Source organism: Nestor notabilis, unplaced genomic scaffold (assembly GCF_000696875.1).
Source record: "Nestor notabilis isolate BGI_N333 unplaced genomic scaffold, ASM69687v1 scaffold23578, whole genome shotgun sequence".
Classification (NCBI taxonomy): Eukaryota; Metazoa; Chordata; class Aves; order Psittaciformes; family Psittacidae; genus Nestor; species Nestor notabilis.
In genome coordinates, this window is record NW_009941813.1 from 1 (window position 1) to 22286 (window position 22286).

General features: G+C 37.3%; 1 protein-coding gene across 1 annotated transcript; it reads left to right on the top strand.

The window, feature by feature from the left end:
* Nucleotides 1-1284: 1284 nt before the first annotated feature.
* Nucleotides 1285-21806, top strand: LOC104399881 (aldehyde oxidase-like; the record flags this gene model as incomplete). Its single annotated transcript, XM_010021081.1, has 20 exons — nucleotides 1285-1360; nucleotides 1792-1964; nucleotides 2913-3039; nucleotides 3433-3555; nucleotides 4308-4404; nucleotides 5338-5462; nucleotides 6881-7014; nucleotides 8303-8390; nucleotides 9876-9962; nucleotides 12244-12435; nucleotides 12735-12962; nucleotides 14009-14104; nucleotides 14767-14895; nucleotides 15391-15465; nucleotides 17118-17170; nucleotides 18079-18193; nucleotides 18829-18894; nucleotides 19455-19643; nucleotides 20515-20682; nucleotides 21756-21806. Coding segments are annotated over 20 exons (2392 nt in total), but the record flags the coding sequence as incomplete, so codon positions are not given.
* Between the last annotated feature and the right edge of the window lie 480 nt (nucleotides 21807-22286).

Below are 22286 nucleotides of genomic sequence, written 5' to 3' on the forward strand. Positions count from 1 at the left end.
AAGGAGAAAAAATGGCTGCTGTAGCTGAACTGTATCTCAATTAGAAAAAGTTTTCCTGTAAAAATAGACTCATATTGCTATACTCACTTCTTCTAAACAATTCTCAAAAGATAAATATGCTGAACAAACTCCATTGTCAGACTGTTTAAATGTGGTATATTGCAGCGTGCAACCCAGTTGGGAAAAATAGAACAAAATAAGAAAGATTGAAAGGCCTAAGTCTATAGCTATCACTCTAGTATTGCTGTCTCATGATACACTTTTCTTAAGATCTCAGAGGGCTCTTAGGTCTTACTGCAGGTGGAATCTAGATGGAATCAAGGTGGAATTTGTGATGGCTCTCTGTTCAAATTAACCTATTCAAGGAAAAGTCAGCAGTAGAGGGCAGCAAAGAACACCTTTTGGATTTTCTTATCTCACCCTTGTGACTAGATCGTGGTGGGAACTCCAACACAAGTAAAAATCTCACTTTTTTGAAAACCTGAAGAAAATTTAAATGAAACGTAGGTAAACATGACTTTTTTATAGTTTTTTTTTTAATTTTTAGATATTCTTTAGAATAACATTTTAGCTTTAAATACTTTGGTCAAGTTGTTATCTTCAGCTTTCTTCAGGCTAGCATAAAAAGAAAGACACACAGACTAATGAAAGGGGCCAGGATAAAAGGAACTAGTTCTTCAGGACTTTCAGCAATTTATTCCCCAGCTGCAAAAAAGTGACTAAACAACAGAAATGGAAACAATTTGTTTTTCAGATCACTTGGCATGAGCAACAGATATTTAGAAACCCAGAAAAATCTGTTTTTTCACTTTTAAATTTCTATCCAACTTTTGCAAGTCTGTATCTTTTGTCTGGATTTCTTCATTTGAACATTATTAAGCTTTTTAAATTGAAAGTGGGGGAAAGAATGTTAAATACCTGGTGATTCTGTTAGCAGAGAAGTTGAGATGGTTTGTCTGAGGCAGCCATTTGAGGAACATTAGGCAGTCAAGTAAACAATATCTGTTCTTGGCCTTGGGCTAACAGTACAGGAGGTAGAAATGTGTAGCCAGAACATTTGTGTACTGGAAGCTATGGAAGAAACAAGGTTTTGAGTTGTGAGCAATTAACTAGTTCTAAATGTAAAAGAGGAAAAAGTTAGTGTGAACACTGACACAGAACTGGAAAAGTGTCTGGAAGTTGACAACAATTAGTTGGTGTTGCAGAATTAACTGGCAACACTGAACTAAATTTTAGGAAAAAATTAGCAAAACAATGTCACTAAGACATTAAATTCATCCACAGGTGCAAGGAAATAAGATTGGGAAGGAAATACTTAAGCAATTTCTCACTGATTTGCATTGATCACTTGCAGTTGTTCAGCAAGGGAGACAAATCCTAGAAATCACTGCAAACAGCTCAGCATACAACACTAGGCACTGGTAAAATACAAAGCAGAATCTTGCAAGAATAATTCAGAAATTTATCAAAGCTTCGTAACACCAATGAATCAGAGAAGAAAATGTCCTGAAAAAAGAAATGCTGTTTGTATCACTTTGCTGTAAACGTTTCAGGAAAAAAATCCAAATAGACAAATCTGTGCAAGGGGTTTGGAAGGCTCCATAAGAGAATAAATAGAAGAAATCCCCAAGAGAAGCAGGCAGGTCCTGCAACACATCTGTTTTCAATATTGAACCAGAAGATGATAATATGAACAGTTGTTTTCTCATCTGACTTTGATTGCTGTAAGACTAACATGACTATTCTTATTTTTACTCTCTGGGGAAAATGGGGGTTGTATTTTTGACTGTACAGGACATAGAGCCGACTCAGTCTCCCCAGGATCCTGTAGGACGGCCCATTATGCACCAGTCTGGAATTAAGCATGCCACTGGTGAAGCAGTTTACATTGATGACCTTCCTTCTGTGGATGGGGAGCTCTTCCTGGCTGTCGTCACTAGTTCCAGAGCTCATGCTAAGATTGTGTAAGTGTATCTGAGGAAGGCTTATGTGAGACTATAGGAGAGGAAGCTGGGAAAAAGATTTTATTTTGAAAGAAAACTGTTTTCATTTATGTGTTTTGGCTGCAGAGTTACACCTATTCTAGCAATTTGTTCAACATTCACCAAAATGAACACATCAAAGTTGTCTACCTAGCATTCACACATGAAAACATATATCCAGGTGGTGTGGTCAGGATTAATTGTAATGACAGAGAGGACTGGGGCTTTTAGCTGTAGAGTCTGTGTCATACTTCCTAGCTTATTCTTAGGTTGGAGATAGTATGCTGGGTTTGGATCTGCATTTTTTTGGTATCATCAGGGAGCTGACATTACCCCCATCTCTGGATCAGTAGGATTTATTCACTCTCCTTTATCTTCTGATGTGGGTATTCAGAGAGGATTCCAGTGGATGTGGTGTGAGTGTGGTGACCTGCTAAAACATACCATTCTTACAGACCTTCTGCTTTTTTTTCTGATCCTTCTACACCCATACATTCCCACTCATTCTTCATTTATACTGGTCTTGCCATTTCTATTTTAATTCTTTACATGAACCCTCCATTTGCAGATGGTTATTTGTATCTGTGTAGTAGGCTGTGATGTCTTAGGAAGTAGCAATTGTAGCATCGTAATTGTACGGAGATTTTTATTAAATCAATGCAGTTCAGGCAGTCTAATGGGCCAGTTATTTCCCTGTTACATCTAGAATATTAACTAGGAATGAAGCAGGTTAGTAGAATTTAAAATTCTACTAACCTGCTTTTTAATCTGCACTTCTTTGCATAGCAGAGATAGAAGGAAAAGACATGTCTGAACCCATGAGCAGATCCTGGCAGTACAACAAACATATGTCTGTATTTGTTCTCTTGCTCTGTGCAATGATTGGTAAAACTAATGAATTACATTGCTCTCTTCCCGTATCCCAATCAGCTCTATAGATACTTCAGAGGCTCTAAAAGTGTCAGGTGTGTTCGATGTCATATCAGCTCATGATGTACCAGCTACAAATGAGTTCTACTATTCTGATGATCCAGAGATTATATTTGCAAGAAACAAGGTACAACTATAATTTTTTTTTAACTTAATTTCTTCATTTCTACTGTGTTTCAGCCTTTTATAATGAAGTTTTACTTCATATGGTTTATATTCTGCCTAGAGAAAGATATATAAATCAGAAGAATACAGAGTAAACTTCACAAAACCATCTGTGATGTTGGGAGAGTATGTTTCATTGGAAGTTAGGCTCTTGTTACTCATATTTTAGTACTGTATTATACTGGTATTTCTAATAATTTGTTCACTTCGTGGATGATCTAAAAAATACAAAAGTCCTACATTGAAACAGAATTCTAAAAAAGAAACATGAAGGGTGGTTACACAGAAGAGTAGCAGCATCACGTATGGTAATCATTTGAATCCTCTGTTCTATTAAGTGATGTGTATTTTACAGGTGACCTGTGTTGGGCAGATTGTCTGCGCTGTGGTCGCAGATTCAGATATTCATGCTAAACAAGCAGCTGCAAAAGTGAAGATAGAGTATGAAATGTTGGAACCAGTGATCTTAACAATTGAGGTACTAGCAGTTTCTTTTCTCTTGTTTTTTTTCTAATTATTTTATCTATTTAATTAATGGAGGGAGCAGTTCATACTTCTCATTAGGTTTTTAAACATGATTTTCTAAGGGAAAAGGGTGAATATGAATATACAGTTAACCAGTCTGTCAGTGTCTCTGTAAAAAAAAAAAAAAGTTTCAACCTTTTGGCTAATTTGATGGCTGGTGATAGATAGGCAACAGTCTCAGAAGTATTAAGGTCCCACAAATTTCATAATAACAATCACAAGTGTATGAAAGAAGAACTCTTTTAATGTTTCTGGTGAGGAAAGTTAATGAGCATGCTGGTTGGTTGTAATTCTTTTGGTAGCTATTGGCTCATCAATTGGCTGAACAATCAGCTCTTGATCATCTGTAGCATTTTTATCTGTTGTCCAGCTAGCAAGCCAACAGAGTTAGGCTGGAGATGTAGGAAGTGGTGTGGGAATGTGAGGAAAAAGAGATACAGAGCATATTAGAAACGTGATGTGGGAGTTGTAGAGGAAATGGACTTAGGCTGGGTGTTAGATGTATGAGAAGGAAGAGCAGGTTGAATAAACTGAATGCATTTCCTTTAGAGACTACTATTTTCAGTAACAGGAGATGCAGCAGGAAAGAATTGCTGGAACTGAATGCACAAACTTACCAAAAATGACAGTAAAATGATGAAATACAGTTGTTCATTGAATCTTTAAAATACTTTGAAAAACTATTTCTCTTTTTCTTCACTGCAGGAAGCTATAAAGCACAACTCATTCTTTGAGCCCAAAAGAAAACTAGAACAAGGAAATGTTGATCAGGCATTTGAAACTGTTGATAATACAATTGAAGGTAAACTGCAGAATATATTTGGTGAGAAGTTGTTGTCATTATTTGGGTTTGACTGACTGTTCTTCAGGTCCCAGGTCTGCCTTTTTTCCATACAGCTATTGGGCCTGAGAAAAGTCACCTAGAAGAAAGTGTGATTAAACTTAGTGGTCTTATGATCCTGCCACTGCATTCAAGTTTTCTGCATGCTTTGTCGTTGAAACAGAGTCACAGAATAATAAGGTTGGAAGGGGGTCATTGGTCATAGTCCAACCTCCTGCTTAGAGCAGGTCCAGTTAGTTCAGGTTACTAAGGGCCATGTCCGCTCATGTTTTGAATATCTCCAAAGATGGAGATTCCACAGCCTCTATAGGGACCTCTTCTAATGTTTGAGCACTTTCATGGTGGGTTTTTTTTTCTTATATCAAGTTGGAATTGCTTGTGTTCATTGCTTCTTATCCTTCCACCGTGCATCTCTGAGAACAGTCTGGCTTGGTCTTCTCTGTACCCTCCCATTAGGTAGTTGTAGACCTAGATTTCCCCTTAAACCTTTTCTTCTTATGGATGAATAAATCCAGTTCTCTAAGCTCTTCTCATACATTCTGTGGTCCAGTTCTCTGACTATCTTGGCAGCCACCTTCTTGACCTGGTCCAGTATGTCTATGCTTTGTTTAATTTACCTAAAAAAACATTTTATTTAATGTTGACACCACTTCTAGGCAATAGTATTCTGCTCTTAATCAGGTTCTGTTGATGTCACTGGAAGAAGATCAATTTAATCCTTCAAGGAGTTTAATCTGTGTTTTTATCTTAGATGTTGCTCCTTCATAAAAGAAGTATCAGAAGATTTTATACTGATTACCATAATTTAAATGATGATGGGTTGTTATTTCTTTCCTGGTTCGTTTCTTCTGTCTTTTTACCTCAGTATAACTTGTGTTTTTGTCTTTGGATCAGGAGAGATTCACATTGGGGGACAGGAACACTTCTACATGGAGACTCAGAGTGCGCTTGCTGTTCCAAAAGGAGAGGATAAGGAAATGGATGTGTATGTGTCAACACAGCATCCAGCAGTTATTCAGGTAATACAGAGCATTCTCAGAGAAAGTGGTTGACCCTGTGACAACAGAGCTTTTTAAGTGTGGTTAACAGATCCATCTTAACAATTTAGAAGCAGTAGGAACATGAAATTGCACATCTGGATTATACAACAACAGCTGCTTTGAAGTACTGCTATATCCTGATAAACACTTGACCACTACTTTATGAGGATAAGGAGGAAGTAAACATCTCTTGTTTCCCTTTGATCAAAGTACCTCATGCCCCACTATTGTAGGCATGAAAATCTCTCTGTGGAGTGCTGAGGGTCTGCATCTCCGTTTGCTTTCCATTGAGGTTAGGTGCAGTCAGCACCCTGCAGAGTCAGAGCCTGCTGAGGGTTTGATCAACTCTAATAGCTGTAGGTGAGACTGCTGCTCCATACCAAAATCATAATAATGGAATAACTTGGGTTTGAATGAACCTTTAAAGATCATCTAATCCAACCCCCCTGCCATGGACAGAGTTATCTTTCACTAGATCTCAAAGTTTCTAAAAGCCCCATCCAACTTGACCTTGAACACTTCCAATGATGGGGCTTCCACAACTTCTCTGGGCAACCTGTTCTGGTGTCTCACCACCCCCACTGTAAGAAATCTCTTCCTTAAGTCCAATTTAAATCTCCCATCTTTCAGTTTCACTACAGGCCTTTGTAAAAGGTCTTTCTCTGTTATAAGCCCCCTTTATATATTGAAAGGCCACAGTAAGGTCTCATTGAAGCCTTCTCTTCTTCAGTGTGAACAACTGCAACTCTTTGTCTTTCTTCACAGGAGAGATGTGCCAGCTCTGATAATTTTCATGATGGTAAACATTGCAGGGCTTACATAGCATTCAGTCTGCATAGCAATAGCTGTGGTGCAGGAAACTGATAGTATTTCAGACTCAATACTGGCATTTGTATTTAAAAAACACTTCAGCTCCTTTTATCATTTTGGTTATTAGTAGTATATTGCCAATAGCCAAGAAGTGTGAAGAACTTTGTGCTTGAGAAAATGATTTGAAGCAAGAACATTCCTGACACTAGCAGGCCCTTAGATTATTAAAAAGAAAATTGTTTTATTTGAATTAAAAATAAAATCTATTATCTTTGTAATAAAAATAATAAAAACTGTATTCTAATCCCTTTTTCTTATACCTGAAGCTTCTTATTGTTTAGGTAATGAAATCCAAGGGTATTGTTCTTCACTTCTGTCCATGGCCCTTTCACAGTCTCCATGGTAGAGATTTTGGTATCTTCTTCTTGCTTTTTAAGCTCGGGTAAAGGAAAAATTATTTTCATCCAGTTAAAAAAAAAAAGAAAAGAAAAGAAACATCTGTGGAACCCTTTTCTAGAAAAGGTTTTTATAACCTCACTTTTAGGCTTAGTTTGCGTTGGCATAAAAGATTACAACTATTTTTACAGGAGATGGTAGCTGCGAGTTTAGGCGTCCCAGCCAACAGGATCATGTGCCATGTTAAACGAGTTGGTGGAGCTTTTGGTGGTAAACTTGTGAAATCTGGCTTACTGGCATCAGTTGCTGCAGTGGCAGCAAACAAGTAAGTGCAATGTGTGTGTATGGGGATATGAAGAGAAAATGGGGTTAACAAGTTTTGCATATTGGCTAAAATGCTTTCTCCTTTCCCAAAGCTGCTAGCCAAAATGTTGTAAAATCCTGACTGTTCACATTTTGTAAGACTGTTCGTGCATTTGTTTTGTTTTGTTTTGTTAAACCATTAATGTTAAGCAGCTCTAGCCTCAACTAAAGTAATGGTACTTGAAGAAATTGATGTTAGTGTAAGATAGAAGTATTCTTGAAATTATTGAGCATTTCAAAAGGACCAGTTGTTAACTACTGAGGCTTTGTATGTAGATTCAAAGCATGACATTAACCATCCAGATGTGAACTTCACTGGCACAGCAGAATGCAGAGGGAAGAGTTCATGAGTGGAATTATTTCTAAGAACAAATAGTTCTGGTTCAGTCCCCAAGATCTTTCGGTCAAAATTAGCTTAAATCTATTAGGTAGAGGGTTTTTTGCTAATACTGCCTGAATTAGTCTAGGAACCTTAATAAAGCTCCGTTCCCCACCCTCCAAATTTGGCTAGACAATATTGGCAATTAGCTGTCAGAGCATAGTAACCTCTTTTATAAACATACCTGATTTGCTGCAGAATACACATCAGGCTACATCCTGTCATAGCCAAAATGACCCTGTTATCTGAGTGATTAGTTCAATACATTTCTCGTGTTACTACTGTCATTGTTGGACAAACTGCTCTTGATTATTTTTGGCCATGTTATCTGTGTTTTGGACTAACCAGGCCATGCCAAAAATAATCTTTTATATAGTTTAAACAATTTTTTTTAATTATTGTTAGGGCTTTATTTTACATCTTACGTTAATATTTTTCAGAAGTAACTCTATTAAATGGTATTTGCATTTGTAAAATAGTTTTCCTATTTTTGTTATTATCCATGTTTTGGTTTTATTCAGGGCACCCTTTTTCAGTATGATTCTGAATAGCTCAGATGTGATTACTTCTTGCTTAAAGTTGAATGTGAACTGCTGTTAGCTCATTTAACACAGTTCAGTGTTAACACTAAAATAACAATTTCTTGAGAAGAAGTTTGCACTGAATTATCTTGTTGACTTTCAAGAGATGAAATTAAAATTCAGACATGATTGTAAATGTGAAAGAAATGAACTCTGGACATATATTTAAGCATAATTTTAAGCCTATTCAAATTAAGTTTATATGGATGGCTAGATCTGGATACATGATGAATAGCTATCTTGTTAACAACATCTCATTTTGACTGAAATTTGACTTCTTTTTGATTTAGAACCAGCAGAGCAGTCCGCCTTGTTCTGAGCCGAGGGGATGATATGTTAATCACAGGTGGTCGACATCCTTTTATTGGTAAATATAAAGTGAGTGCCAGAAGAATTCAGTGAAAAAATGCCTGCCCATATTCTGTGAATAAGTATTTTAGTGTTACTATTTCATGTGTGTCCTATTAATGAAAATAAGTATAATTGGTTCAACTTTAAGCCAAAACTACTAGCCAGGAAACCAGAAGATCATGTTGCTGTGCAGTCCTTTCTGTGCTTTTGCCTGTATTTCTGCAGGATTTTGTTTTCTTTTATTTTCTAGTCCCTTCATGTCCTTTTCCTCTTACAGCTTTTTCTGTCTTTCCTTCTGGAAACAGAAAGCTAAACTAGCTGAGACTTGTTCTGCAGAGGTTTATTTTAAACCGTCCATATGGTTCAGTTCACACAGAGGAATAGCTAGCTTTTTACAGAAACAGTGTCATACAGGAGAACTCACCCTATGGAGGAAATTAATCTCTTCCCTGCTCAAGCACTGTCATCAGTCACAACTACTCATTAGGACAATTTCTTCTTTCCCTTCCATCTCTACTTGTCATAGAAATTATCCATGCCAGCCACCTTAAGAGGGTTCAACTCCAGGTTTCCTTCAAATCGATGAGCCTATCCAGCTGTGTCCAAAGAGGGACCCTGAACAAAGAAATCCCTGGGCAATTATACCCTTACAGTCTAAGTTCCCCATCCCTCATGCAACAGTTCAGACCAATAGTAGTATTAGGGTCCGGGGCCTTCCTGTTCTTCATTGGGTCCTTTCATTGTCTCTAGACAGGCTGTTTCTTTTCTTACCTCAAAGGTTGCATCTTCTGCTGGTGATTGTAGCTTCCTTATCTTCCAGCTTGAACCAGCTCTGAGGCCTTCTTTTACTTAACTAGTTAAAAAGTTCAGCGTATCTAGGTGACAGTCACAGCTTGCAGACTAAGCCTTCAGCATATTCAGCTATTAATGTTAAGCAAGTTACGCCAAACAAGTTCTATATAAGTAGTATACCACATCACACAACAATCTACATAGGTAAAGTAAGAAAGATTGTATGTTTCCCTAAAGTTGAAAATGAGTCATAGTTCATGTTGAGTTCAGGAACTGTTAGTGGCAACATGTGAAAAGAGAGATGAGAGATAAAGATAACATTTCTTCAAAAAGAAGAGCTAATACTATACTGCATTGGCCAGACACTATTCTTACAGTCAGAGTGGGATTTGACTTCACCTACAGTGAATGCTCCTAGATGACACACTTATCAACCATGTCAGGCAATACACAGGAAGCTATTGGGCTTCCCTGCATCTTCCTTTCCCAGTGGACTGATGTTGATTATTATATGCTGTATCTGTACAGGTGGGAAAGTCAGTATCTTGGGAAGATAGTTTCTTTCTCTCTCGCACTTTTATAAGTCCAGTGAATGCTGCCCAGAAATTAATAGTGCAGTATAAGCCTAATTGTGTGGGTTACATTAATTTTCAAAATATACAAGCACTGAAGAAATGAATGAATGCCAAAATCTAAATAGGCTATTGTTGTTCCTTTTAGGTTGGCTTCATGAATGATGGTAGGATCAGAGCTGTGGATGTCAAATATTACATTAATGGAGGATGCACCCCTGATGAATCTGTCCTGGTAAGGATTTTATAAGATGACAAATCTTGTAACATGGAGGAATCATTAGTTGGAAAATTATGAAGGCCAAATTCCCTTGCACATGTGTTGTTAATCATATAGTCTTCCGATGTAGGGACTGTGGGTTGTTGGAAAATCTACACCTAGTTGTGTAACTTTTTCAGTACAGTGAAGCACTGTAATACTTTCTGATATTTTCCCATGCAATGCGTGGGAAATGCATTTTTCAGACTTATTTTCCCATGATTAACATGTCAACTATTAATGTATTCCTTTTAAAATACATAACACCTGAATTTGTGCCTCTGTAAAGCTCTATGTCTACTAGGCTTGAAGACCTTTCTTAGCCTTCAGAAAATTCATAGTGGTAGTAGTCCTGTTACTATCTCTATGCATTAGTGTACTGGGTTTGCATTTATTGTGCTGTATACCTCAGTTCCTCACTTGTAGGTCTACACAGAACAAAATGTTGCTTGCTTTAATATCAGTTACTAGCTATTCATGTTTTTATAGTCTGTTCTAGCTGTAACTGAAATATTTATTGAGGTTACTATCCCTCATCTGCTTGTTACTGCCCCAGTTATTTGTATTTTCTGCACTCTGAAATCTGTCAGTGTAACTGCCCATGCTATTGCTGACTAACCTGGTTCTGAAAAATAACCTGGGTTAGAAAAAATCATTATTAAAAGTCTGTACATTAATGTGAATCACATATCAGAACCATCTTAAGATGAAGTTCTACAATATTATAGTGAAGCTGGTGAACCTAGAACTGGGAGGCAGTGATAACCAACTGAGTAACCTTTCCACCCAGCTCTGCTGCAGCTGGAATAGCACATACGATAACAGCCTAACTCTCTAACATCACTGCCTAATTAATTAGATTGATAACCAGTGGTCTAGCTATGTGATTCTATTAGTATAGCATTAATAATTCAATGCTTTTAGAAGGAGAAATAAGTTTACTGGAAATAAAATTATAAGCTTTACCAAACTTAAAGTCCATGTTTCTTTCTGGTCCAGTGTGACTTACCTGTGTGTTCCCAAGACAGTATTTTGGGATTTATTCTTTCTTTAGAGAGGACCTTTTTTTATGGGAGCCTCTCCTGGGAGAGCCAAGGTACTAGATGCTCATCGTAATAAAGACTGGTCTGCAACATGAGGGTTGAATACCAGTAATCTATGCTTAACTTAGTTATTGTTCACTCAAGAATTAATAGTATGTTTTAACTCTACTATTGCACCAAGATTAGAACAGCCATTTCTGGGAAGAAACTTCTTAATAGCCAATAGTTGTATTGTGACAATACTTTGTATTCACTCTGATTTACTAATAGCCCTCTTATGACTAATAAGCTTCATACACGTGCTTTCTCTGAAGTTCATAAATTGTGGTCATAATTAAAAAAACCCCAAACTTTGTTTTTTTAATTCCACGAATAACTTTTTGACTTGCATTTCCCAAGTGAAAAGGCAGCTTTATATGACATTATTCATACGCATGGTTATTACAGCAAAACTCTCTTCAGTTGTTTCTATGAAGAAATGTTCTGAAGTTTATTGTTTAAAGCTCAGTGGGAACAGAAGGAATCAGGCTTCAATTTGCCATCCTGAGAAAATTACTTACCATTGAAGAGAGACAGTGGCCACGTCATGCAGCATCAAAACTTTAAGAAACTTATTTATTTAGTTTGATACTGACTCCTAGAACCTAATTTGAGGTCACTAATACAGGATTTTCCTTTTCTTGTGTTTCTTAGCAATGTGAAATCTCTAAAAGAAAAATGTAAGAACCAGAAGACACTGTAGACTGCAGTACATATGCTTTCTGATGTAACTAAACTTTAACTGTGAATTTCCATAGGATGTGATAATTCTGAATGTTTCCATCAGTTCCTTTCATAGCTCCTAGTGCTTTAAATCTAATCTGCCTATTTTTAGTTCTGTGTGGCTTTTCATATCAAAGTAGGAGCAAAATCAATCGTAAACTAAGTATGGGCTATATACTTACCTAGTGACCAGCACTGAATTACTGGTACATCAGCTGTGTTCTCTGAATATCAAAAAAGAACTGAAAACTAATAGCTACATTAGAAATGTATTAATAAAATCTGCATGTGGGCGTAAGAGTATTCTTACTATGAGTGATTGTCAGAAACCCAATTTTAAAGCTAATTGTCTCAAAATAAGGTCTTTATATGAGATGAGAAATATTTAAATGTGAATTTGAAAGAAGCAGTTTAATAGTTTGATAACTAGACCTGTTTGTCCCCTACCACAGGTAGCATCAGTATCCTTATTAAAAATGGACAATGCATACAAGATTCCCAACTTGAGATGCTGTGCTTATGCCTGCAAAACAAACTTGCCATCAAATACAGCATTTCGAGGGTTTGGCTTTCCCCAGTCAGGACTGGTGACAGAAACTTGGATAACAGAAGTTGCAGATAAAACTGGTTTATCGCCAGAAAAGGTGAGAAAATGAAGGCATCTTCTCTCATGAAATGAAGTCTACGCAGTTGGAAAGTTAAAACCCTTTAGACTAGCTCAACTGTTCAAACAGATATTTTCTAAGTCAGACAAAATTTATGCTAAAATTATTATTTTTTTATTAATGTCTGGTTGTTGAATGAACAGCATGTTCTTACAAACTGAACGAAACTGGTCATTGTTCAAAAAACGTGGCAATCTTCTTGTTGTCTAATAGTCCCCTCTAACAGTCAGTCTGCCTTTAACCAGATTGTGTGATAGGTGTTAATTTTATTATTTCAGATTAGGGAAATAAATATGTATAAGGAGAACGAGCAGACACACTTCAAGCAAAAGCTTGATCCACAAAACTTAATACGGTGTTGGAATGAATGTATGGAGAAATCTGCATACTACAGTAGGAAAACAACTGCCAATGAATTTAACAAACTAAATTACTGGAAGAAAAAAGGGATTGCCATTGTACCAATGAAGTTTCCGTTTGGACTAGGCGCACGGTACCTTTCTCAGGTTAGTTTCTTTAAAGAATAATTGAGCTAAGCTTTTTATCCATAGAAGGTTACAGTTACTCTACCCTAGGATATAAAGCACATGTGTTATCTTTCAACTTCTGAAAATCTATCATCCTCCTAAAGGTTGTTCCGTGAAGGCTACACTAGCTTCTAGCTCTCTTCAAGCTGTGATGAAAGTTGTTTGGTTTTCAGGACCCAGGCAGCTTGGACCCTGCCCAGTCCCATCTCTTTGGATGTAGCATTGGTATAGATGAGTTGGACACCTTTATGAAAAGTTTTTGAGGACTGATGGCAGAGTGTTAATTGAATAAGCACTGAGCTTATTTTTTCTGACCATGGGGGTACTACGCGATGCTGTTCTTAAAGACTTAATGTTTTGATGTAAACAAAGATTAAGCCTAAGGAAGAGAAGAAGGACAGTAGTGGTTTTGGTCTTTGTATTTTATTTTTTTTTAATGTTGGTGTATCCCACTGCTTCTGGAATAGACAGCATTTCATCAATTGAAAATTAATTGACTGGCTTGTGTCATATCAAACTGGCTGTCTCTTCTCAAGACTAAAGTCACAGGGTCTTTGTAGTCTACAGTGCTACTTCCAACTGAGTCCAGAAGGAAAAATCTCATTCAGAACCTTACTGCTGTGACTAATGTTACAGTCTGACCAACCTGTGCTGTTGAAAAACCTGTGTCCAAAGGCTCTCAAACATTAGCGAGGGAGAAAATGGAACTTGCAGCAATTTACATATACAACCACTGCTGAGTGAGGTCTTCCAGCTAGTTTTCGAACCATTGAGATGCTATTGCCAGGTGTAGATTAATTTCAGGATTTAGCAACAGAAAAAGCAGACCTCCAAGAATTAGTATCTTTTCAAGTTCATTGTAGAGGAAGAGCAGGAACTAGCATTCCAAATTGTGTCTTCTATTCAAAAGCGTTAAACAGAGAAATTGAAATACATTTCAAAACTGAGTCTGTCTTTTGGTTCATCAATTCATTACCATATACAACACATTTCTCACTAGTCTAATCTTGGTTTTATTTTTTTAGGCTGCTGCTCTGGTTCATATTTATACTGATGGGTCTGTGCTTCTGACACATGGTGGAATTGAAATGGGGCAGGGTATTCATACAAAAATGATTCAGGTAACAAGTGATTCAAACAAATATTACCTTGTGCTTTATCTGTCATGCAGTTAAACAGTTTTCTTCTTGGTTAGTTAGTGTACCAGTAGGACAGCTTCTCTATCAGCATAGCCACTGCTGCTTTGTATTAAGAGAAAAAGCAGAATACCTTCATTGAGAAACAGCAGAAAGAAAACACAGATTGTTTGCTTTTTATTCTTCCAATGGTATGAGTAGAGGCTTATTAAAAATTAGATTTTCAGGGGCTGATCCCATAAAACCTATGCTAAGAAGAAGACCGTCAGTTTTCAGATTAATATACAGTTCGGACAATATTATTATGTTTGTATTTGTTTAATTGGTAAAGATATTTATCAACTTTATGAAAGCTTGGGATCTGGCCTGCATAATTTGCCCTAAGTCATACAGGGTGTAAGCAGCAAAACCAAGAACCAAATGTTGGACTCCAGAGTCTCAATCCAGAGGTGGAGTACAGCTAAAAGCATTGCCCTTCTTTTGTGTTTCTTTGTACTGACAAACTGATTTCAGCTGAAGGTTGGAAGAGGACTTGCTAAAACTTTATCTTTCCTGATATTGCTGGCTTCTAGCAAGTAAAAGGGAACTGTTGGAGTGTTTAGAATGTTTCTAAAACAGAGAAGAATATGTTGTTCTTCCTGAAACAGGTTGCTAGTCGGGAATTGAACATCCCCATGTCACGTATTCACTTCTGTGAAACGAGCACAACAACTGTTCCCAATGCATGTGCCTCAGCAGGATCTGCCGGGACAGATGTCAATGGCATGGCTGTGAAGGTAAAGAGCAGCATTAGTTTAACAAAACACCTTATCCCTCATGGTGTTTAATGCCTGCCAAACTTCAAGCATTAGGGATCCCATAGAAATCAAGTTTGAGATTACCAGTAATACCACTGGAGATTGGCAAGATGAAACATGACTTGTGGACAGTTTCTCAGTAGTGGTACTTAGGTGTTTTCAGAGTATGATCTGAGCTTTCCCCAAAAGGCTTACGTTTGGCAAAATCCTTGTTTTACCTAACAAACTAACTAGTCCCGTACAAATCTTGTACCCTGTTCCTGTTCTAAATCTACTGAGTCCTGCAGATCCCAGCCCTCATAACTTAACCCTTTATAAGGTTTGTGTGTATGCAGTTAAAATGACACATCCTATCATACTTTTTCAAACCAAGATGACAGTAAAGAATATACTGATTAAGTACTAACTAGGACATATCTTGAATAGTACCAAACCATGTTAATTTTGTGTTATATTCTCCTGATTTCTCACCAGGATGCTTGCCGAACTCTTCTGAACCGCCTGCAGCCTATCATCAAGAAGAACCCAAAAGGCACCTGGAATGAATGGGTAAGATACGTGAATCCTATTAAATTTGTTTGTGTGCTTGCAGAAACTCTGATAAATATATTGTAATTATCCATCTGCTCAGCTTAATAATCCTAAAGTTGAAAACTGTAGAAACAGGTTATTTGACAGAAAGATGGAGTGTGGGTGCTTGGCTTAGATATGTGGGGAAAAAATCCTCAGATTCTGTCTAGTTGGAAAGGAGGCGAGGCTATCTGTGAAGACACATTCGGAGGCACAGAAGTTTTTAATATACAAAAATATCAGCTTGTGCAATAACACACTGCACCCCAGCTTACCCTTAGACAAGCTGTTGCCAAAAGATTGCAGGGTATATGCATACAGAGTCAGTTTTCCTACATGGCTGTTCTTTGTTTTTACCAAATCAATAAAGAGAAGCCTTCTCAACTTCCTACCCCCATCTCTCTCCCATATGCAGTATATTACAGAATTACATAAAAGGTAGCAGGAATCGTTGCTTCCATTGCTCTAATATGTAATAAGTTACAATATTAGTTACATTTGCAGTAGAGCAGTACAGAAATAGTGCTAAAGCTGTATATAGAAATGGCCCCTTTGTGGTGCCCACTTGAATAAAATTTTAGGGCTAGAAACTGAATTTTCTTAACTTAAAGCTTTCTCCTATAACAACTGTTTTTGTGCAGATATGGCTGAGAATCTAGTACTATGTATTGAGATGTTAAAAGAAAACCTCTTTGTTATGTTTTCTTATCCATTTTTGCTTGTTGTCTGTTTCTGAATGAAAAGGACATTTACAGATCCAGCACACCAGGGTGTTTCTTCTCAAGTGGTTAAACACTATAATGACTATGAAGATGTAAGCTCTTGGCAGTAGTAATTCCTAGCAGTAGCAAATAATGTTGGAATACATGTGCTAGCTTGGTAGCTGACAGCTACATACGTGAAGATAATCTCCTCTAATGGTTGTCAAATTAATCAGACACACTCAAAATACTAGCAGAAATAGCTTACCTAAGAAAGAATGTTGATATATGCAGAGAAGTAATTTTATATTTTGCAAAGTCAGTAAAATACAATTAACTAAAGATAATTTTAAAACCCCAAACACCTTTTTGACTTGTGAACTGAGTAAATCTAACATGAGAATGACTGAAAGGGAATAGATTTGGGACCTCATATTGTCATTCTTACCAGTGGCAGAAGAACACTGCAAAGAGCAGTTCTTTTTTTCAACTGTCATTTTTGTGTAAATAGGTCATGCAGATCTCTAATGTCAGTGACTTATCAACCAGATCTGTTCAATTCACAAAGAGAGACCCGTTACTACTGAACTTGAAGAGAAAAACTGAGTAGAGCCCTTTCTGACTATGGCATTACCAGTAATAAAGATTCTGCAAGAACACCACTGTTGACTGGTCTATTCCTTATTGTATTGCCAAAAGAATTCAGATTGCCCATCTAAAGGGAGTTTAGTTCTACAGTATTAGGCCCCCTGTGCAGCTAAACATGCTTAACTCAGATGGTTTTCCTTTCTTTATGATTTGTTACAGTTTGGTTTTTTTAAGTAAATATGTGTAAATAAGTAAATAAATGTAATTTAAGTAAATATATGCATGCTGTGTTCCTTCCTGATTCCTTCTGTTGTTTGCCACAAACACTGCTATGTTTTACAGATTCAAGAAGCTTTTGAACAAAGCGTGAGTCTTTCAGCTACTGGTTACTTTAGGTAATACATTTTTGTTCCTAAAAAATAAATAGGATTGATATCTCTACATAATCAATGCCATGAATAGAAGATCCTGTCCAATAGTTCTTTCTAATGGCTGAGTTTATGTTTCATGTAATTCTTTGATATACTGGGTACTGGAAAATAAAGTCTAAGTGCTGTATTGATCTAGTTCTTATCCAGTCATATTCTTCACGTTCAAGAATCTCAAAGACAGCTGAGCCAGCTGGGATGTGAGAAGTTGAATATGTGGTTTTTGTGTATCCCTTTTTCAATGCATGGTTCAGTGCTCTGAATTATATTGTGATTATTTTATGGAGTATAATTTTAAATATTCTCAACAAAGACATTTCAGTCATATATGGTCAGAAAATATGCCTTAGTCATATAGCTCATATAGTTGAGAGATACCACACTTCATTGTCCTCGTCTGCTGAATTTACCCCATCGTCCTGACTACTACAGTCTCCTCAGTTTGTCCCACTCTCTTCTAATTACACCCTTATTTCAATGTTCCTGTTTTAACCCTCTCTCATTCTGTAGGCAGTTTCTGCAATTTAAAGTCCTTAATTTCTCTCTTGTAAATTATTCTGTCGTAGGTCCTGACCAGTTTTCCTACCTTTTTCTGAATTCCCTTAAATTTGTATTCTGTATTTGACTATCATGTCTTTATTAGTTTATTTCTGGGATTATGCTGGTTATTGACTCTCCTGAACTGAAATAGCTTGCTTGTTTGCTAAATTTTATATAAACACCAGATCCATCAAACCTAAACTACTAGTGCTCTGTAGGATTTCATGGAACTCAACTGCTGGGCATCTGACCTCTTATTTAAGACTGAAAGTTATTTCAGGCTTTCATGTGCTCATCTACTTGTTATGATGCAAACATTAATTTTCTTCCATCAGAGGTTACAGTGAAAACATGGATTGGGAGAAGGGGGAGGGACAACCATTCACGTATTTTCTTTATGGAGCTGCTTGTTCAGAGGTTGAAATTAACTGCCTAACAGGAGATCACAAGGTAATGACCGAGCGTCATGGACGTTTTGTAAATAATGTGAATGAAGTTTGTTTGTGTCACTAGAGGCTCCAACAGCCATTCAGGTTTTGCATTAGTAAGTATCCTGTCTCCACATGATAATAAATATATTTAAAGTGTAAATGAAAATTACGGTGGAGCAGAGTGAAAGCTGTGCAGTGTTAAGAAGCTTCTGGCACATCTGTATTAATGTCACATGGGTTCACCTTTCAGGTTATGGCAGACATCTGGCATGTTCTTCATTTGTTCTCTCACTGTTGCCCGCAAACAAATTAACAGCAGAGCTAAATATTCTATTTCCAGGTTTTTGACCATCTAGACAACTAAATGTAACAGACAACTGATCATATGCCCTCTATCTGTATTTATTTATGTGGTGATTTTCTTGTGCAATGGGAAAAAACTGGCAGGGCTGTCTCTGGCTAAACTTCTGATGAAGTTGAGACAAGCCTATTTTGCTTGTTGGGTATTGGAAATTACTTTGAAATTGTGTATATGGAGGGGCCTCTATTTTAGTATACATGATCCCAATGAATACTAGCTCTAACCTGTATTATGTTCTAATGCTTCACTCTATGCATCTCTCTCAGTAATATACATTTGAATTTTATTGACAGAACCTCAGAACAGACATTGTTATGGACATTGGATGCAGCATAAATCCAGCTGTAGATATAGGGCAGGTATGTGCCACGAGCTGTCTTATTTCTTACGCCAATAGCCTTATCTGAAATTAAGATTACCTCATTAATTCAGAAAACGCTCATTTCTTACTAATGTTAAAAGTCATAGATCATATTAGAAAGTCCTTTACTTGTAGACTTGCCACATTTGAGTCAGTGTCATAGCTTTTTTGATGTCAGTGAAGCTTGAATTTTACCCATGGTGTCAACCTGTAGTATTTCCTCTATGTATATATGCCCACTGTCTGCTGGACTTAAATCCTGTTTGTGACCTACAGTCTCCATATTCTCCTGCCATTTGACCTGCCTTCCCCATTGATAGCCTGCAATTAATGAAGGTGTTTCCCTGCTATTACTTTATCATGAAAGCATTTATCTTTGCCTGGTATGAAATAGAGGTGTGAAAGCTTTTCTCATCAAGGTAGCCCCAAAATGTTGAAGAAACCCACTAGGCAAACAGAAATGAAAATGGTCTTTTAACAGCTAGTGATACAAATCAGTTCTTGACAAAATTTTACCAAACATGAGATTGTAAATGCTATTTCTTTTCTTATTTAAAGATTGAAGGTGCCTTCGTTCAAGGCATTGGACTGTACACAATGGAAGAATTAAAGTATTCTCCAGAAGGAGTCCTCTATACTCGGGGTCCAGATCAGTATAAGATCCCTGCTGTTTGTGATATTCCAGAGCAGTTTAGTGTTTCCTTGCTGTCATCTTCCCAAAATCCTTATGCCATCTATGCATCCAAGGTAAGCAAACCATCACGGGGCCAAATTCTTAGGTCCCAGGACAAACAGAGAAATTACTCTGACACAAAACATACATAAGTTTTCATTTCCTCTTCTTAGCATTTCAAACATGTCCATAAAATTGTTTTACTTACAACATTAGGGAAACTAATAGGAAAAGACATGTGGAGTATTGCTGCATCTCTTTCATGGCTCTTCAAACAGAGCTTTTATCCTTTTCTGTGAACTTATCTCCTATGAATACCTTTGAAATTCACTGCAAGAAGGTATGATTCTTTCTTCATGCAGCATGCTTGGGGAAGACATTTGGTTCTTGTATTTCAGCAAGGAGGTAAGTAAGATACAATTGTAGTATCCCACTCCAGTCCACATTAACATGTCCAGTACCACAGCACTGAGAGGACTATGGAATAAGGGTGGATTTGACCTATCTTTGAGATAAGGAACAAATGTGAATCTTATGTCAGAACCAGTGAGAGGATGTCAAGCCCACTGAGGTCAGTGGTGTTTTCACACAGGGAATTATCATGAGTTCAGGCTTTGTTTCTTACTTGTATCTGTACCTGGATTTGGATTGTTTTAATTTTATCTGCTAGTAATTCTAAATTTCAGTTTAGCAATGAGCAAAAAAGATTCTAAAATCAATAGCCAATGTTTGAATCAACATTTTTAGCTCCCCAGAGGCAGCTACCATCAGAAGACTTGGTGCGATCTAAGCTTGCTTCCACTAAATCTAGAATTTCTTACTGAAGGATGAAACACTTTTTGAGTAACTGACTTTTAAGCTTTTTAGTTGATACTTATATAGCATGTACTCCTCTCATTTGCTCTAAACCTACACCTATCTGGCTTCTTTTTATTTCTTTTCAAGGGCATAGGTGAGGCAGGACTTTTCTTGGGATGCTCTGTGTTCTTTGCTTTGAGAGATGCAGTAACTAGTGTGAGGAATGAAAGAGGACTGAAGACGACCTTTGTGCTGAATAGCCCTCTGACCGCTGAACAAATACGGGCAAGCTGCACAGATGACTTCACTGAGATGGTAATAGAAAGCTGGGGAAGGGTCTGTTCCAGTATGTCTGGGTAGAAGTGCATACTGCTTTTGGCACCCTTGAATGGTGGGCTGCCTAACGATGTCTCCAATTGGTCGTGCTTTGTATACAGCAGTATTATATGGCTCCTTGTAATCAAAATGTCTTGTACCAGGTCTCACACAAGTGATTCCAAGAAATGCCGTTCAAGCACTGTATTGGAATTGCCCTGGTTTGGTATAATCTTTTCTTTTCTTTTTTTTTTTTTTTTAGTTAATTTTGTAAAATGATTTTTAAAATCCTCTTTTTCCCTGAAGCCCTTTTCCTTTCTTTGATAAGTCAAATCCCATAAAGGATTAAATAGCTCCTCTTACTGACATGCAATGGATCAGCCTCCAAGTGTCTTCAGTCTCTTTCCAGTTGCTTTTTCCCAGTGTCTTGCACTCTGGCAAGTCATTCTGTCACCTCATTCTGATACTCCTTGCTATGCCCAGGACTCTTTGTGAAAAAGTATTAACTCAGAGCTGACAAAAGGATACAGAAGAAAAACAGATGAGGCAATACACTATTTATAATGCTATCGTTTACATTTTGTGTTTTCTGCAACTGTTCACCATAGTCAATATTCCCACTGCTGTTAAAATTCTATTTCTGTGTAAGTTTTTATTTAGGCTGCCACATCTGTGAAGCAAGGTCCTTGTCAGCGTATAAATCCCTACTGTGTCCTCAACTTCTGTTGCTCTGCCATGGAAACTCTTGAGCTCTCACTCACAGGTTACTCCCATAGTATTTCTGTGGTCATGGTGGCGCATCACTGGCCCCAGATCAGTAGCATCGTGGGCTTACTCTCATCACAGGAGCTTATGGGTGGTGAGGTCCACAATTTCAGAGACCGTGCTTCTCCATCACTGTTTGGCCCTGACCCCAGTTATCACTGACCTACCTTCGTTCTAGCCATCTTCTGTAGGTATCTCCTGTAGAACACTGCTGAATGACTTGGAGGACCTGATAAGGGCAATATTGGGAGCCTGCCAGTCAAATAATACTAATAAGTCATTTTTTCATTTCTTGTTTGTTCTCTTAGATGACAAACAATGAATCTGCTTCCTTCACTCCTCGGGCCGTATCTGTGTGAATGGCAAACCAGAGAGCACAAGACCGAAATGGAATGGAATAGAATGGAAAACTGATTTACAGTCCCAGTACACACTAATCAACACACAGATAAATATATTTTCTCATTTTCAGAATAGAATCAGCTACCAAAAATAAGCATATTACATCTTCTGTCCTTATCTTCATTCTCCATCCAGTACATTCATTACAGTACTCTGCTTAAATTACTGCAGTTAATTGCTAAAAATACATCTCCTACATTTGAATCGTATGTATTCAACAAGAAAGATTCCCTGCACAGCTCAGGTCAAATGCTGGAGGAGGAGAAAGTTAGGATGAAGTATAAAGGTATGGCTGCTTATTACACTTAACAACTTCATTGATAAATAATTTTTAATGGCTTCAGCTAATTTCCTAATTTACATTTGAGTCTTGCAGAGGAGTGTGAGTGCAGAGATAGTTGTCTGTTGAAGAATCAGAACCTTGTTTGTTGGATTCA